The following is an 18,708-nucleotide window of genomic DNA, read 5'->3' as shown; positions in this document are numbered from 1 at the left end:
GACAACACCAAGACTCCTTCAATTCCAACATAGCCAGAGCATAAACTCAAGCAGGAGCCATGTCTGGTATGCTGTTTGAACGTCAATGGGGTGTGGCTAGAGTGATGGCTCAGTGGCTAAGAGCACTTGAGTTTGGTTTTCAGCACCCAGATAGAAGTTCATGACTACACATAACTCCAGTTCCAAGGATCCAGTGCCATGGGCACTGCACAAATGCAGGTGAAACAAAATTCCTGAGTCTGGTTCTACAGTACACACACACACACACACACACACACACACACACACACACACACACACGGTGTATTTTAACATCTTTCAGGAAAACAAAAGACCACTGGAGGCTCTCAGTTCCAACATTTGGAATCACTGCAATTAGGTAAAAAAATGATATTATGGTAAAACTTTCCCTAGTAGGAGACCAAAACTCAAACATCTGGTCCAGTGCCAGCTATTTCTGAGTTGTGTGAATTTGAACATATTTCTTAACTTCTTTGTGTCTTAGATGTATTGGTTTTAAGAGGAAAGCTTTCATACAGTACTAGGAAGTGGTGTCTATGACCCTTTAATATACTTCTAAGTTTAAAACTTATATGTTACAAAACCACATGTCTGAAGATCACAATGTCAAATCCTAGATAGAAAAACTCTCTTCATTTTTGCATGAATAAACATTTGGTTGGCTGTTAGTAAAGATATAAGTCAGTGTTTGATCTTCAGCTGCTGTTTTATCTAAGATACTCCTACACACACACACACACACACACACACACACACACACACACACACACACACACAATTTCTACCAACCTCCATGAAGGCAGCAGCAGCCAGTGCAGAAAGGATAATACAACCCAAGTGGGATGGCACTGACCTTCCAAACACTGGATTTAGTTGTTTGGGGATGTACTTGTCCCGGTCTTTGATTTCTGTTTTACCAAGCTTGAGTACAATGTAGGGATCAGATTTGCCATCTGGATCAGCTGGACTAAGATTAAATGCCTGGGAAATAAAAGGAAAATGGTTCTGACCTAGTGGGAACACTTCGGTTCTATCTGGAGATGTTCTGTGTTCTGGTGTTCAAGCTCCTGAAATTTGGGACTTTAACATCTCCCTAGATTTTGGAGTGCCACTGAAGTCTGAGACTGCTGCATTAGCATCCTAGTTTTGCTCTTAATAAGAGGAGTTACTGATATTCACCTTTCCCTTTGTCATCTACCCAGAGGAAACCAGTCCTCGGCACATGCAGTGAGAAGCATACTGGAGAAGGAGTCAGAGCACATGAGCCCATGTTCTAATGTTTAGTTGTGTCATCTTGGTCAAGTCATGTTGTTTCTGGATTTATCTCTAAAACCATGGGGTAGATCTAAAGACCCTGTCCAGTACCGGTCATTTCTGAAGCCATTTCTCCATGAATCTTGCCTTTAACCCTAGTTCCCTGAGATGATATGTTTCTGGTCATGAAGCCTGAGCCCAGACCAGCTGGACCTTAGGTTGTCAAAAGTGAACCAGATGAAAGTGAAAGGCCTTGGTAGGAGGCCAGTAAGATCAAACAGATTGAGAAACTTGGTAGTGAAGAAAGCTGAGAAACAGCCCAGTACTTAACACTGTCTCCTTCAGACCAAACAGGATAAGTAAGTAGATCAAGCTCTAAAGATAAGAACAAGAATGTTTTCTAGAGATTGTTTAATCACCAAAACTTGTAAACAGACTGCATGCCAAAGCACAGTCCAAATAAGTGACTCCTTTGTTTTTCCAAGTCACCCACATTTCAGTCTCTGTACCTCAGTGAGCTCTAATAAAACCTGCACACTTTGCTGTTCCATATTTCCTGTTCTTATACCACGTGAATCTAGTGATCTAGATTCTTCATATGATCTCCATGAAGATGAGTACTGTTCTATTCCTTACTTTATTTCAAAGATATTATAGTAAACAGTCTTTTTAATATTTCTTGTGTGAACAAGTGATGTTATATCTACTCAAGAAAGCATCATATGGCCACTAAAAGAAATAAAGCAATGTGCTGACCTAAAAAAGTGTCTGTTCCACTGTGTTAAGGAAGAGGAACACAGTAAAGGACTTCGACTTCTTTCTGTATATATGCTTTTACAATCTTTTGGTGCTTAATAAATTATTTTAAAATCAGTGTATTATATAAGTAATTATACATTAATAAATGATAGAAAACCACACCCAATTGCCACTACTCACAAGGTCCATGCCAAACACCCACTCTTCATCCTGCAGTGACTTCCTTGCTAATGAAACATGGGACTGTCACCTTCCTACTCTGCTTATTCAAGGATGCTGTGTCCTCAACCTGGAGCCCAAGGCAGCCCTCTTCCATGCTGCCCACCTCTGGTCTAGGAAGGAACCTTGTCCACCATTACCCTGACATTTGTGTAGATAACTCAACATAACAGAACTGTGATAGGTGTTGTGATTCATAGCTCTGTGGTTCAGTGAGAGAAAACCATGGGGGTTTTGAAGCAAAGATGGTGTTGAGGATTTAACAGTTCAATACATGTGTTTCCAGAATTCTGTGAGCATATGAGCTTTGAGGACCTTCAGAGTTGGAGGGGAAAATCAATTATTGGACACAATATTTCTCAGATTTACATGAACATGCATTCTGTTTCTTAAGGAAAGCATATTATCAACCAGAACAGCAGGGTTTTCCTGAACAACATTTTGAAAAAACTATTGTGCCATCTTGTAGGTGGGCATTTAGTATAGACAAGCTAGCAGCATCGTCTGAGCTTTATTATAAGCACCCTTTCTAGCTGCATTGTGCTTTTAAGGACAGTCCTGCCACTGGCAGTGTGATGGGACTTAGCAAGAAGACATACAAGAAGTACATGATAAAAGGACAGTCTGTTTTCTCTTCTCATTAACATTTTAATTTTAGAGACAGGGTCTCTCTAAGTACTTAGCTGGCCTGGAATGCTTCCTGAGTGCTGGAACAAAAGGTCTGTGCTTCATACCTAGCATTGAGTTTTTTTTTTTTTTTTTTATACTTTGTTAATGCTCCCTACAGTGATATAACCAACATGAATAAGAAAAGTCACAAAGACAGTCACAAAAACAAATCCAAGCAATGAGTTAAAGACAAATCCATGACCCATAAGAATTTGTGCAATTAAATATTATGATTGGTTTTCACCATCCCAATGAGGAAAAAAAATGTAATTAAAGTTTTTATTGACTCATCATCAAAATGGAAAACTGAGAAAACATAATGTTTTGAGTTTTGTTGTTGTTGTTTTGTGTGTGTGTGTGTGTGTGTGTTTTTTTTTTTTTTTTTTAGTGCACTCAAAAGGAAACTTCTGGCTTTAGTAGTAAAACAGTAAAGCTATTGGGGGAATTTCACCACAGCTACCCTGATGGGTCCTGGGTGCTTTTTTTGGCTCCTCCCAATGTCTTCCCTGTGAGCATTCTACTCCTGCCTTTGAGTTCCTTTCCCACAAGCAGATAACCTAACAAAGCCAGGAAAACTTAACAGACTGATCCGGATACCTCCTAAATGCGTATGTTGAAACTGCTATGGCTGGCTATAGGCAGGTAACTAAAACTAATAAAGTCACAAGAGTGTAGCTATAGATTTCAGAAGTTGTTCTTTCTTTTCTCTCTCCATATTCACATCACCAGAGGAATGGCCAGGAGAAGGCAGACACACAGGACAGTAGAATAGACTCCACTAGACACTAACTTTTTCCCATGATTGCCAGAACTTCAATCATGGACTTATGGCCCCCCAGAACTGTGATAAAAAACATTTCAGTTATTTAAACCCACATAAGGCATTTTGTCTCAGCACCATGGGTAGGCTAATACACTCACTTAGATCAAAAGAGGATGGCTTACCGCAACAATATATACACGGATCAGTACTTGAATGGGGTGATTAGGTGGAATTCCTTGCTGGATTCTCAACTGGCTACTGTCCTCTGAGTGAGAATCCTCTGGGCTTTTGTAGATGCAGAAGGAGCCCTGGTACCATAGAACACAAACCAGAAAACAAAATTGTCATATGACCTATAAGAAACCATAGTGAGCCCAGTAGTAGAAAAATGAACACAGCCCAAGTGTCTGAAGGACACGGGCTAGTGTTACCGTTTGTCAGGGCTGTGTCTTTGGTCATTATATACAAGCTGCTTGCCTCAGCACTTATTCATGGCAATTAGTGGGTAGGGTCAGTATGTTAACACCCTCATCACAGGGCTATCACATAAGGAGTATGGCAATGGGATCTGAGTGCTCTTTACACCTGGAATGCTGTTCATCCCTATTTCTCAGTCTGTCCTGAGTACAGTATTTCTCTTTCCAGATACACTAACTGAAACTTTGCGAGGTCATGCAACTAGCTACTATAATAAACAAGATTTAAATCCAGGTTGGCAAACTAGGTTACTTGCTATATTTCAGCACACTGTCTAGGACCTTAAAGGCCCAGGATGCAGTAGTGAGTTCCAGATATTAGTGGCTGCTTTATGATACTGAAACCCCAAGTCAGCCAGAAAAGGGTTTGGGTTTTTTTGATTTATCTTAGGTTTTCAACTGGCAAATCTATATGGGTCACATATTTAATATGTTATAGATGGGGCAGCAGGACAAAGGACAATGGTCCTTATGGGTAGGGGTAGTGACTGTCTTTATATATATTACATAGAGTGAGTTTAACCTATTGGCCACAAATCAAAAATATCTTCCAAGACTGGGACTGGGCCTTTCAGAGGAGATTCAGGGGAGGCATTGAGGGTCATCTCTGCCACACACACATTCCACATCAAAACTTCATTATTAGAGTTGTGTCACGGCTGACATTTCTTGACACAAAGAATGGAATCTACATGGGAACGTGCCTTGAACTTTCCTATGACCCGGTCTCCATCCAGACCATGATCATCTTCTGTAGATTTGCCTCTGAAGAGTTCAAAGGTCTTCACCCAGTCTTCAAAATTGTTGAATTCACTCTCAAGATCACCATCATATATCTTTAGAGAAAAGAAAGACGGAGGAAGGTTAATTACTCCATCACCGTTAAGTTCATTCTCACTCAAAGTTTAAAAACAGACACAAATATAGACAAATTCTTCACCAGAATATAATAGGAATGGCATTAATTCTTGTTCCCATTGGAAAACTCACAATGATAGCCTTTATTGTTCACATTTCTATCAGAAATCTAGTCTTCTGAGGTTCACCAGAATCATCAATTTCTCTGTTTCCTGTTATCATGAAGTGAATAACTCCTCTACCACATGCTGACAATATGATGTTCTTTCCAAGCACATGGGCTGAGCAATCATTGTCTGAAGTTTCTGAAACTATGAGCTAAAAGAAGCCTTTCCCCCAAGTTGTTCTCTTAGGTATCAGATCAGAGCTATGCCCAAAGGACCAATACAAATGGTTAGTATTGGTTTAATGAGAAAGACCCAGGATGCTAAAAAACCGGCACTGAAATATGCCTCAAAGAAGAGGTAAGGAACTGCCACTAATTTATCCTTAACAATATAGGAGAAATGTTGGGCTAAACACTTCTAAAGCTAACTATTAAAATTTTTATAAAGTCCTTTGCATAAAAATTAAATTCCAAGAAGTATAGCCATCTGAAAACATTTTCAAGAGTTATTTATTTTGATGTGTATGAATGTTCTGTTCACTGTATGTATGCATGTATGTATTATATATGTATGTATGTATGTATGTATGTATGTGCACTATGTGTGTACCTAATTCATGAGGAGGCCAGAAGGGTGTCAGAACCCGTAGAATTGGAATGACAGATGGTTGTGAGCTGCCAAGTAGGTTCTGGAAACCAAACCCAGATCCTCAACAAGAACAGCACGTGCTCTTAACCACCAAGTTGGCTTTCCAGCACACAAAACATTTTCAAACATATGAGTACAACAACTATTTTTATGCTTAATTGATGTTATTGGTCATTAAATATAGACTGAAGTACTTTGGGAAAGTTTAAATCACTAATATTCATTAATTTATAACACATTTAAAATGACAAAGTGATGACTTTTATTATAATGCATTTTCCAAGTGGGAAATGATATATAGACTTTAGAAATGCAATATAGAATTAAATTTGAGGTTTAGAAATATAATTAAAATACTTATTCAAATCTCCTCTCAAAATTATCCAACTTGTTTACTTACATATATAATTGGTATAATTCAAATTCTCACATCTGTACATATGCCTCTAGCTAATACTCTCTTTACTAAAATAAAGATTCGTCTGATGGAGCTGACTTTAGTTAAAGTTCCTGCTATGGAGTTGAACAATATAAATTACCTCCCAGACTGAAGCTAAACATGGATGTTATACCCTTTCTGAATATATGGAGTTGTGGAGAAGGAAAACAGACAAGGTTCGTTGTTTTGGCTTACATACGTGCTAGACTTTATTTTCCCTCATGATTGGCTATAATGAAGACAGCATGAGTAAGTTCAGAGAAAAGACTCATAACAGCTGACCACAGCACTAAAAGAAGCCTGCTGCTGAGTGCTATATCCCACCCCTGAAGGCCCTGGACCCACAGACCTTCAAGATAGCCAGGTTTGGGATGTCATCATTTCCATCATCTTTCAGCTTCTTCTTGAGCATTTTGTCTTTCTTCTTTTTGGAGCTATCTTCCATGTCTAACACTACCTCATCTGGCTTTGCCTCTGTGGATATTTGGTAGAAATTGTTACAAAATTGTTAGCTGCAGGGTTACTACATACAGTCCTGGAATTTGTATCATATGTAAAATGCAATGTTTGTGGCTGCCCTAGGGCCAGGCAAAGTGTTAGCTGGGCCAGGTCTGTGCATGAATACACTAAACCGGGCACTGAAAAGGTACATTATTTGTTCTCCAACCCAGCTAGCAAAGACCCTGCATGTGGAAAAAAATGCCCTCAGAGTCTTGAGAGTCATCCCATGAAGACAAATGATAGGAAACAGACTTTGAGCTCTACTATTTCTAGCTGTGTGACCTTAAATGGGTAACTTGACTTTATTATATATATCTCTGCCTCATCATGGGTATGATGAAGATGCTATGGGGATGGCTTGTCATAAGAGGAAAGTGAAATGAGACATATCAATTAGGGGTCAGGTTCTCATGTGTGTGTACACATTTGTGTGTATATGTATGTGTGTATTGTGCCACTGCATTACCTCTGTATGTGGTGTGTGTGGAATATGTGTGTCCATGCCGTTCTTGGCTGCTTGGTTTGACTGCTGTAGTTAGGCTGTGACTTGAATTGAGTTTACAGTTACTTGCTAAGCTTATTTTGTTGCGATTCTGCCAAATCAGATCTAACCAATCCTTGCAACGTAAGTTTTGGATCCTGGATCCAGATCTTTACACTCAGCACTGTTAACATTTATCTTGTTGGTTTGGGCTTCCAGCTCAATTCTACTTTTTATCCTGCTACTTCCACATGAAAGCTCTAAATAGGATACGAGCCAGTCAGTTCCAGAAGCTAATTTGAATTACAGACCAGTTCAGCTTTAATACCCGTAAGATTCTCTTTTCTAGTACAATGGGACTGAACTCAAGAAATATCAGGTAGGTCCTATCCTTTAAACCTCTGCAAGATTTTGGAACATGTTACCACCTTATTTATGTAAGCAATGGAGCAGAGATAGAATATACCTCCCATAGAATTTTACTATGATGGCCCCATTCTATATCCAAGTACCCACCTCCCCCAAATAGCTGCTTACCTGTGGCCCTTTTCTCCTTGTGGTTGTTCTCCTTTTCCTTAAAAAGAGAGGAATAAAATTATTGACTTGGCTATGTCTACTTTACTAAATCAGAGTGCTTAATACTCTAATTTGATTATCTCAACTTTTTGTAATCTCAGGAATGCCATTTTGATAATAATAAAATAGTTTCCAAGGAGTCTCTAGAATGAAGCCTCACTGTGAAGACATGACTTCTAGCTACAGTAGGGATGCTTCAACCCTAGAGAATAGGCACCTGTACAGCCAAAAAAAGTGTCAAGTGTCACCAATGTGAAGATTATTGATTATTTTCTGTTGACATGTTTTTCACAGCCATAGGAAAGACAAACTTTTATGCTTCCCTGCAGCACCCCACAGCCTGCCCATGAGCTTTACATGCTGATATGTTGGTCTCTTGGGAAGTATAGTAGATAAACAACAAAAGGTTAACTATTCATAGGAAGTGCAAGCAAACATCATTCTGAAACGGAAAGTGGTGTGGAAGAAGGGGCTAGTATTTGGTTTGTTAGTTGAGCGTGCACCAGTGTTTTTGAGAAGTCCTGGGTGAAAACATTGTCTTTCTAATTTATAGAGTCCTCACAATCTCAGCTATGATAGCATGTGACTAATTTTTGCTTTCTTTTTAACTTGGGGTTGGTAAATCATAGTAAAATTGGTCATTGAACTGTTACCCGAAATTGCAGGTCCATTCCCCATGGCTCTTCAGTGTTATGACTTCATCCTTGTATTAATGATCCATGTGCATGATACCCTATGGTTGCTCTGACAACCCATCAATTATTACTATTTGCTATTCCAAGATTTTTTTAAATGTGGATTATTTCCCCTACAAATGTAGAATTCTGCTGAAGCCCTGAGGCTCTATAGTACCTCCTGCTCCTGCTGCCCACTTCTCCTTGCTGACTTTCCTAAGGCTCACAGGGGTCAAATCATGTATATACTATTTATACTGAATAGCCTTACAGGATTTCCAACAGTTTGTGTTCTATACCACCTCTAGCCAGAAAGGGAACTTGTAATTAGGACTCATGGTCTTCTAGGCTCTTCCCTACTGCATTTAACAGAACCATGTTTTAAAAACATTAATCTTTAAAAGATCAGTTCTTTGATAATTTTGTACTATGAGTTTTGATTGACCCCCTCATCCAACTCTGTCCATACCCACTTCTTCTTTTCTTCCCACCCAGCTCTGTGTCTTTCCCCCCATCAAGTCAAAGGGTAATGCCCAACTGTTCCTGGATGCTCAAGTTGTGAAGGGAATAGTTAGTTGTATGACACGCTTCCATCAAATGCTAAGGGATCTTTGTGGAAGAGAGAGTGGGAAGAATGTAAAAGCCAGAGATGGTAGATGATACCACAAAGAAAATATCTCATCTGGACACAACAGGGCAACTTTGCATATGGACTCACATTAGCAATGACGGCATGCACAAGACCTATGCAATCCCAGGTCAGACTGAATCCCAGCATGGAAAGAAGAGTTGGGCCTGAAGTTCTGCCCCTAACTCAGGAGCAATTATTAAGTTCCTAAGAGAGGGAGGATCAAGTTTCTTTAAGAGTTCAGTCCCTGGAAAGTAGACGAGACAGCAATGGACTGCCAGACAGGATCATGTTTAAATCCCCAGGCTCTTCATGCCAGAATTTAAATGGAGGCATGTAACCTTGAGAAAGGGAGAAGATACCATATTTTCTTTGAGTCCCTTGACTGTCACAGGCAAGGGAGACTCTACCTTCTGTGCTTTCTTTATGGAGGCATAATACTTAGACCACCAGTCGATGACATTTTCAGCAGATTCATCTGCTATAGTCCTCTTTCTTCTTTTGGTGGATCTCCGGGAAGGCTTCCTGGGATCTTGCTAAGGAATGAGAGATAGGTTACTAGTTGGGCCTTGTGTACATTCAGAAGCTATCTAGTTAACTGAAGAAGAATCTTATGTAGGTGCCCAGTGAGAGGTGGACAGATATTGGTTTTATGATAGCATTTCTCCATGTTGTTTCAGTAAATGAACATTTAATTATGTTTTCATCCATTCATTGATTAATTCAGTCAATAGTTATAAAAATGTGATATATTGTGTTTGACTTTAGGTATATAGTAGAACTTCATCACAAAACCAGAAATCTCTGAGTTCAGTGGAAGAGAGAGACATGCAACAAATGGGTACCAGACCATGTGATACAAAGTCATATAACAGAAAGAACGTTGGCTTCAGAAGTTATCTTGAGTTAATAATCCCTAAACCATTGGACTGAGAATGGGGTCCCAAAAGGATGAGTTAGAAAAATAACCGAAGGAGCTGAAGGGGTTCAAAACCCCACAGGAAGAACAACAATATCAACCAACCAGAGCCCCCAGAGCTCCCAGAGACTAAACTACCAACTAATGAGCACACATGGAGGACCCATGGCTCTAGCCATATATGTAGCAGAGGATGGCCTTGTCAGGCATCAGTGAGAGGAGAGGCCCTTGGCCTCAGTGTATGGGATTGCCAGGGCAGGGAGATGGGAGGGAGTGCCTGGGTGGGAGAACACTCTCATAGAGGCATGGGAAGGGGGAGATAGGATGGGGAATATCCAAGAGGAAACTGGAAAAGGGGGATAACTTTTGAAATGTAAGTAGAAAATATCCAATAAAAATTCCTAAGCAATTAATGTAAAATATATAATTCTCAATTTTCTCAACTAAGGTTGACAATGCTAGCCTACTTCACTGTGGGAAGTTCTAGTGACATGAAGTAGGAACCTCCCAGTTGGCTTAATTTCTAATTTAAGAAGTACAAGGAAGTTACATCTAAAACAAGCTGTGGGCAGTAGGAGAATTTTAGTTATATGTAATAACTATAAATACATATTTGAGAAAGGAGGCATTTGGAGAAGATGGTTATAATATTGGCAGTTATTTATAGAAGACTCACCATACACTCATCATCTCTTCTCTGCCCAGAATCTCTAGTGGACCTACCGTGTGCCAAACACTCTATCAAGGATGTGACATACAAAGACATGATGTCAACAAATCATACTTAAGTGTCTGGTGCAAAGCTAGGGCAATGAAGAGAACCTGGCGAGAGGACACAGAGGAAGGATGTGCTGGTACAGACCAAGAGAATATTCATCACATCATACTCATTTTTGCATTTCAATTTTTACCATCATCTGGACAAGAAACTTCTTAGGAATTTTTTCTGAGACAGACTCTCCTTATGTAGCCTAGGGTGGCTTTGAACTTGTGGTCCTCTTGCCTCAGCCTTCTGGGAACTGGGATTACAACTCTGTACCATTGTACTCCATAACGAAAAGTTTAAAACTATCTAGTGGTTTACAACTAAATTTTTGACTTCAGAAGACTGACATCATTTTTTTGTTCTGTGACCTTTGGTCCTCTCCATCCTCAGAAACTCCCACAGGAGCAACCCTGCTCAGTTTTGAGGTCATCGGGGTTGTCAAGAGTGCTGTGACAGCAGACACCTTCCAGAAGTCTTCTTAACTGAAGATGAAGAATCTTTCTCCTCTTTAGAATTCAAAGGACACATCTTCTTGGTCATGTCTGACCTTGTTAAAAGGAGGTTCTAAATATTAGAGCAGTAGTCTTGGATGAAGAAACCCTTGCCTTTCCAAACTAATGAATTTGGAAGAGTTTTTGTTTCATTAAATATTTCTGTTACATCTGACTAACACTTTAATTTCATACACAGTGACTTTCCAATCCTCCAAGAGTACTTTGAGTTTGGCATCAATATCCTCATTGTAAATGAGGAATCTGATACCCAGAAATGTGAAGTTGTTGACTCAAGGTCACATAGCTGGCCACAGGATTACTGTCTACGTTTTCCAAAGCAAACTCCACTGAGGCTTATAAATAAGATTCAGGATTACCCTGGCTGACCTTGCTGTGTCCATCTTTTGGTGGTCCTTGTACTACAGGTTTGTGTTCAGGTTCCAGCATCGGAGAGGAGTCAGGCATATCGATCAGGGTGGCTGTCTGGACCTGAGTAGAGTCAGGTATCATGGTGGCAGATGGTTCAACATCTACATAGATGAGATCTGTTGGGAGATTCTGGGAGGAGCTGATGAGTTCAGAAGACTCGGTTGTTGCTAGTGAATCTGAAATGGCTGAATGAAAACTCATTTGGTTAGACAGGGAACACAGCCATTATAACCAGATTCAAATATGGCAAGTTCTTGAAACTTCTGAACATCACTTCCCTTATTTCTAGGAGGACAGTAAAACTACCCATTTTCCTAAGGGGATAAAATTAGACTATGATATACGACATTGATATACAATAGTCAGTCAATGAGTGCCTTTATTAATTATTGATTCCTTAGAGAAACTCTGAACATTGGGATCAAAAGTCAAGATTTAGGGTACAGGTCCTCTACATTGATTGTCTCTCTCAATGTATAAATCCATAGAGATTTTGAGGTTTCAGAGCACGTGGAAGCAATTTGGAAGTGTAAGCTGAATAAACCCTATTCTTTCCAACTTGCTTCTTGGTCATGGTGTTTGTGCAGGAATAGAAGCTCTCACTAAGACACAAGAGTTTTATCATTGGACTCTATAAGATTCTAACTGGGTCACTGATATCATTAAGGGTCATAAAACTTGTTCAGAGTTGTCAAATGTCCTCTGCACTTCACGTTGTACAACTCAGCACTGATTACAATTTCTCAGTCTCGAGTCTCCATGGCTACCAAGGTGTGACTTTCAACAGTAAAATTAATCCAACAAACTCTCATAGGTATCTACTCGGTGCTAAACACAGAAACCCAAGCTAAAGTAAGCATCCACAGAATAGCAAGATCCCATTAGCCAAACAAGCAAAACTCAACTGTACAAAATTGGATAGTATTAGGTGAAGAGGCGGGGGCTAGAGAGCATGCTGCAAGAGAAAACATATGGGGCTCAGATGCAGTAATGGAGACAGTTGGAGTGGAGTAATCAGTACAGTCCTTCAGAGTGCTTCCTGTCTACATTCAAAACAGTTTTATGTACACATTCCTTGGGAACAGCACTTTCAGTCCTGGGTAACTAGGCTGAAGAAATTCCCTCATAGTATCCTCCCATGAGAAATATACACAGGTACTTTTATCAGAGAACTTTTTGTAAAAGTAGGGAATTATAAACCAACTAGGAATCTAGCCCAATTGGGGAAAATACAGTAGATGCAATGGATAGTCATGATAAACTAATGCGCACATGGCAATATAGATGATATTAGAATGTAGTGAAAAGAACCAAAAACATTACAACATTATATCATGTGTGCAGATCAAATGCGCTTAAATTTACAAGAGGGACTTGGAAGATGGCTGAGTGCACACTGCTTTTGCAGAAGACCTAAGCTAGGTTTCCAACATCCACATCAAATGGCTCACAATCACCCTTAACTCCAGCTCCGGGGTGTCTGATGTCTTTTTCTGACCCCCATGAAGGAATGGGGTGTGTGTGTGTGTGTGTGTGTGTGTGTGTGTGTGTGTGTGTGTGTGCAGTGTTAAGATGAGAGGTAGGGTTAACTATAAACCCTTGAGAATCAAAAGTGGGACAAATTAAAATAACTCCTAGCATAAAGCCAAGAAAAATCACATAAAATTAGGGCTGGGGAGAAGAGTTTAAAGAATATTCAAAGATGTCTCAACAGAGGACTTGATTCTGACATGAGTCTTAAATAATTCGTCAACTGTGGCAGAGAGAGCAGAGATGTAAGTTAATCAGAAAGACCCATCCAGCCACTGACTGTCTTTGAGGCAGATACCCCTGTCCACACCCACAGACACTATGATTCTATAGTCTTTTTGCTCTCAGATTTAGGGTGTACTTCCTACCTGGTCTGGCCCCAGCTCCATCCATCTGTGAAGTTAAGGCAAGGGGCTCTCTGGATTTACACAGAAACTGCTTCAAGCAGTTGATGGTGTAGGTGCCCACGAGGGTGCTCCTCCCAAAAGCCCTCCAGTCTACCACACAGATGCTCAGCGGTGGGTGCAGGAGCTCATTCTCAGGCAGTTCCTGCAGGGGATGTGGAAGGAAAATGACTCTACCTGGGGTGGCTCTGCTCCACAGGTAGACCACAGGCAGGCACTGCTGGGTGTCTGCCTCCCTTCTCCTGGCCTTGACATTCTAGTCTTCAGAGTAGTTCTGCAGCTTGCCCACACTCTAAGGAGAGTCTCCCTAAGCCTGAAACTGTGGGGATTCTTCTAATACCAACTCACTCTAGGTACACATTTTTAAAAGATAAATGGCACAATCTCCCCCACTTCTGAATTTCCACGGTGATGCTTTCAGTCTTCTTAGTGTGTCATTACTGAACCCTCATTTCAAATGGCAGCTTAACTAGTCCCCAATATGGGAAACAGATAAAGGTCAAGCCATGGGGAGTGGAGCTAAGGGGACAGCGCTATACACATTTGTCTCCTTCAGTGCCCCATGAGGATCCATGACGTCTTTTGTGGAAGGTTGGTGATACTGCACAGGCTTTAGTGTCATATCTGATCATTTAGAACGTGTATCTGTGGAGTCGAGTAGGTTGTCAGAGAAAACTTGATTTCCATAGATAGTTCCAAACCACACTAAAACTGTGTGTGTTGAAATATTGAAATAAATAAGAGCAGAGCTGTCAAGAGACAAAAGTTTATGCAGGAGAGCATCTAACATAAACACAAAGAATGTTATTTAAACATGCCATCAAAGTAAATTTCTACAGAGCATTGTGTGGCCAGCAGTTCTTAGAAGAAGCAAGTAGGGGGCTTGTTAAGTGAGGGGTGTCTGTCCCATTCTAAACACTTCTTTATTTGGTAGACAGGGCTAGACCTGATGTTTTATATCTTCTTTTGGTGTGTGTGAGGGTGTGTACTGGACATTGAACCCAGAGTTTTACACATGCTAGGCAAGCACTCTGTCACTGTTTTAGTTTTTATTTTTAAGATAATGCTCCACTAAGTGGCCCAGACTAATCTGGAGCACTCTTTTTGCTCTGGTAAGGCCTTGAACTTGTGATCCTTCTGCCTCAGTTTCCTGAGTGAGGAGGATGACAGGCCTCCACTATGATGCCAAGCTGGGAATATACAGCAGGTGAGGCTGGTATGGACTAGTGTTTCAAAGAAACCTGCCTAGGATAATGTTTCCTAGCTTCCTTTGCTTTATTAAAAGATAAATAAATTTAAAAGATAGACCTGGACATTTAAACAACATATATCTGCTTTTTTCCTCATTCTAAAATCCTGACTTTCCATAATTATTCTACCCATGAAGACACTTGAAATCTTGAAGCATCTCCTTTCCAGGCCAAGTGGGTAAAGGAAAGAAGACCAGCTGAGGAAAGGGAGATCAGCTGCGGAGGAAAAATCCATACCACTTCAAAGGCCTCTGCCTGCACACTGAAGTTGGGGTTGTTCTTGTAACTCTGGATCACGCAAGACTTCACACCTCGTCCTCCACACTCAATGAGAACCTGTGGCCGATCCACAGAGAGGAGCTGTACCTTCTTCATTTCTCGGACACCCCAGAAAAGGACCTGAAGAGAGAGTGGACAGAGCCAGAGAGGAACCTGGTGTATGACCAATGGAAAAGTCAAATGTGAATACTGGGAGCGACCATATGCAAACTATGCAGTTAGTGGGAGGTCCCACCCTATCCAGTTCAGCAGGTGGGGTCTCCCCGAAGTCAGCTGCCCACTCTGCCAATTCCTTCAATGATGCAGGTGGGACCACCTCCCCTTGAATCCTATGGGGCAAGCTTCCCCACTTTCTGAACCGTACCTCAACTCGGTATTTACTAAGCACTGGCCGGATGTTGGAGGGAACAGGATAGATCTGTGTGATGTCAGGTGGGCCAGTGGGAGGAAGGCCTTGTAGTCCAGAAGAAGGTACCTGTCACACAAAACAGCCCTTAGTGAGCAGACTTGAGAGATGTGAGGAAGAGTAGACAGGCTCTGCAGCACGTTTCCGGCAAGACATTTTTATTCCATCAGCTTTCAGTACAACACGAACCTTGCAGCATATCACCTTCTGCCAACTATTAATGATAAGAATATTGATTGACAAGCATGTAGTGAGCACTCAGGGTGTGCCATGAGGCTGCTTTCAGTGAACTTGCAGCAGATAATGGGGAGCAAAACCTCCCACAAGTGTATAGATGTTCACAGCCTGATAAAAACAACACAAAAATATGTACCAATGAACGGAAAGGGGCTGTGGTCACATCCTAAGCTTTTGAAGGTTTTACTACCCACTGCCACCAGAGAGTCAAGAGCTTCAGAAAGACCATAGTGCACAGCTAGGAAATGAGATTGTATTTACTGAAATAGAGACTGTGAATCAGTGAAGCAAAAAATAAAATCTTTTGAGTGTGGAACTTAGGGAGAAAACGAATCACTTTTGTGCCCTTGAACATAATGAAACTATAGAACAATCAGTGTGCTTTGCAGAAATACACCACAAAGAACCTAGAGAAGTCTAATAAAGACTGGGACTTTTCCACATGTAGGCCATGTTGCCCTCTCTTTTGAGACCTACCTCACTGCTCCCATCTGTCAAGAGCCATTCTAAATTGGGTCCCAGTTACTGTGACAATTTCCTGCTCTCTGTCCTGTGTGTTCTATACAGGCACAAGCAAAGCAGAAGCCAGGCTTTTGTGAGTGACCCTTCAGCCACTTCGTCTCTCCCATACTGTGGGATCCCTTAAGAGCTGGGGGTAAATATTTAAGGTCATAAATGTTTGCTTTTGAGTGGATTACCCAGGCTGATTTCTCAGAGCTCTCAGAATAAAGAAACATGTGTTCCCTTTTCACAAGAATTTTTTAAACATGCTTTTTAAGATTTTATTTATTTTATTTCACTTTAGTTGATGTGTATGAGTGTTTATGTGCATCCATGTATGCGTATCTTCGGCGTGCTCAGTGCTTATAGAGCCCAGAAGAGGATGTTTGATCCTCTGGAACTAGAGTGACGCATAGTTGTAATTCACCATGTGGGTGCTGGGAACCAAGTTGGGCCCTCTGCAAGAGAAGCAAATGCTTTTAACTCTTGAACCATCTCTGCAGCCTCATGCATGTTGCCTTTTGAAAAACATGCCTAATAATGACTCTTAGCGCCTGAGAAGGGTGAGAATTGGGATGGGGCTGAACAAACGATGATTAACACTTTCAGTTGTACTTAAGGGATAATTTCTAATGTTGTACTGTAGCAGGACAAACATGATTAGCAGAAATTGAGGGTTCTGAAGTTCTAGGGATCTCAAGTGCCTTGATCTTCCCATTCCACATTATTTAAAAAGCTCTTCCACTTTATAACAGAGTGAACATGAGTTATAAATATGCATGGTTGTTACATGGCCGATTAAAATAGAATAAAAAGAATGTTCATCCTCAGCTCTTTTTCAGACACTGTCTTAGCTGGTTGTTTGCTATTCGTGATGCATCATGTTGGGTTATGTAAGGACACTTTCATACAAGTGCGCAGTATCCCTCATTTTCCCTTCACCTCCATTAGTCCTTTTAGTTTATCTACAGAGTTTCATTCTACTCTCCTGTCTTACATGTACACAAGACTTTGCATAACTGTATAAGCTCTAAGAAATATGAATGAGAGAAAATGTGCAGTGTCTGTCTGTGAGCCTTTTAGCTCTTCCATGACTTTATGAGTGATGTTAGCCTCCCAGCGATGTTAGTAGGCAGTGCCAGGCAACTGGTACCCATTCTCACTGTACCAGCTTCCCTTTATGGCTTGTTTTGCAGCTTAGTTATCTCTGACCTAGTTGGTATTTGTAGCATCTGCATGTCTTTTTCTGGGCTTTCACGTAATTGGCTTAACCACATCTGCCATGACCAACAGAACATGTCTATAAAAGTGAAATGGGGGATGCTCACGCTTTGCCAGCTTTGATGAGGCATTAGTCATTTTCTAGCATATGGAGCCAATATGTCAGTCAGCTAGTAAACATTTATCAATAAGCCACTGTATGTGCGTACTGCTTGAGGGCTTGGAGTACAAGATGAGGTAAGTAAGGACATCCTCTTGACCAAGCTCTGAGTCTCACAGAGACGAGTCATAGACCCCAAAGCAATATTTAACCAAGCATCAGATCCTGAAGGACCCAAGTGGTGCCCAGCTCAGTATCTGAGGCTCAGAGAAGGAAAGTAGAGGGCCACTTACAAAACCACTTCTGCACTTGGTTGACCAATTCCCATTTCTTTACAATAAAATGGGTCAGTGTGGCCTGTATTAATAGTATGTAGTTTCTTAGCACATGGAATCCTGGGAAAGGAGGGACTATTATAAAGGTGATGTGATTCAACTTGGGATGAGTGGAGTGACTTATTGCGAACAACAATTTGCTCTAATATCCTAGGGAAGATGAAATATGAGGAACTCACAAACGTCTAGCTGTACAACTAGAGCAAAGATGAGGCAAATGGGTACCTGCTGTACCCAGTGCAAAAATTAAAGAGCTGTTTATTCTCAGGGCCATGTATGACCTTAATCTGAACCCTGTGTGTCTGGATAACTACAGATGTTCAGGAGCCTTTCTCCTCTGTCTTCCTCCTTTCATCATCCAACCTTCTCTTACTCAGTGCAGGTTAGGATCTTTCACCTTCTAGCTGGATGAACTTGGGAAAGTTATTCTGGATCTCTGCATCTCAGCCCTGTCACTGGTGAAATGGGGACAGTGATGTCCAAGTCACAGAGTTGCTGTGAAGAGTTGCTGAAGGGCATAAGCATTCACATGCTTTCTGCCACAGAGAATTGCTGAGGAGGGAAGGAAAGCTGAACTGGCCTTGGAAGGAGCAAGACTCAACTTTAAGTTGTCTCTAGTTGGATGCAGTGGACTCTGGATTGCTGCTGTGTAAGATGAATTAAGCCCTGAAAGAATGTATGTTGTTGGCATGACCACCACCATATTAAGATGTCCAAGCCTCATGGCAAGACTTGCCCCAGGTCTCAGTACAGATGCTAACAGT

The 18,708-nt window shown here is 41.0% G+C and overlaps 1 protein-coding gene across 1 annotated transcript in view; it reads right to left on the bottom strand.

Moving 5' to 3' along the window:
- FER1L6 (fer-1 like family member 6) overlaps positions 1-18,708 on the bottom strand; it is a gene marked incomplete at both ends in the record, with an annotated part of 122,170 nt that overhangs the window by 24,305 nt on the left and 79,157 nt on the right. The window contains 10 exons of the mRNA XM_080938937.1: positions 875-1,002; positions 3,868-3,993; positions 4,866-4,997; positions 6,563-6,687; positions 7,733-7,769; positions 9,484-9,609; positions 11,640-11,866; positions 13,580-13,760; positions 15,103-15,264; positions 15,509-15,619. Coding sequence (XP_080795063.1) covers positions 875-1,002; positions 3,868-3,993; positions 4,866-4,997; positions 6,563-6,687; positions 7,733-7,769; positions 9,484-9,609; positions 11,640-11,866; positions 13,580-13,760; positions 15,103-15,264; positions 15,509-15,619 — 1,355 coding nt within the window. The remainder of the gene's footprint in view (positions 1-874; positions 1,003-3,867; positions 3,994-4,865; positions 4,998-6,562; positions 6,688-7,732; positions 7,770-9,483; positions 9,610-11,639; positions 11,867-13,579; positions 13,761-15,102; positions 15,265-15,508; positions 15,620-18,708) is intronic.

Source organism: Micromys minutus (assembly GCF_963924665.1).
Source record: "Micromys minutus genome assembly, chromosome: 27".
NCBI classification, from domain to species: Eukaryota; Metazoa; Chordata; class Mammalia; order Rodentia; family Muridae; genus Micromys; species Micromys minutus.
The sequence above is the reverse complement of the archived record's forward strand: the minus strand, read 5'-3'. Positions and strand labels throughout refer to the sequence as shown.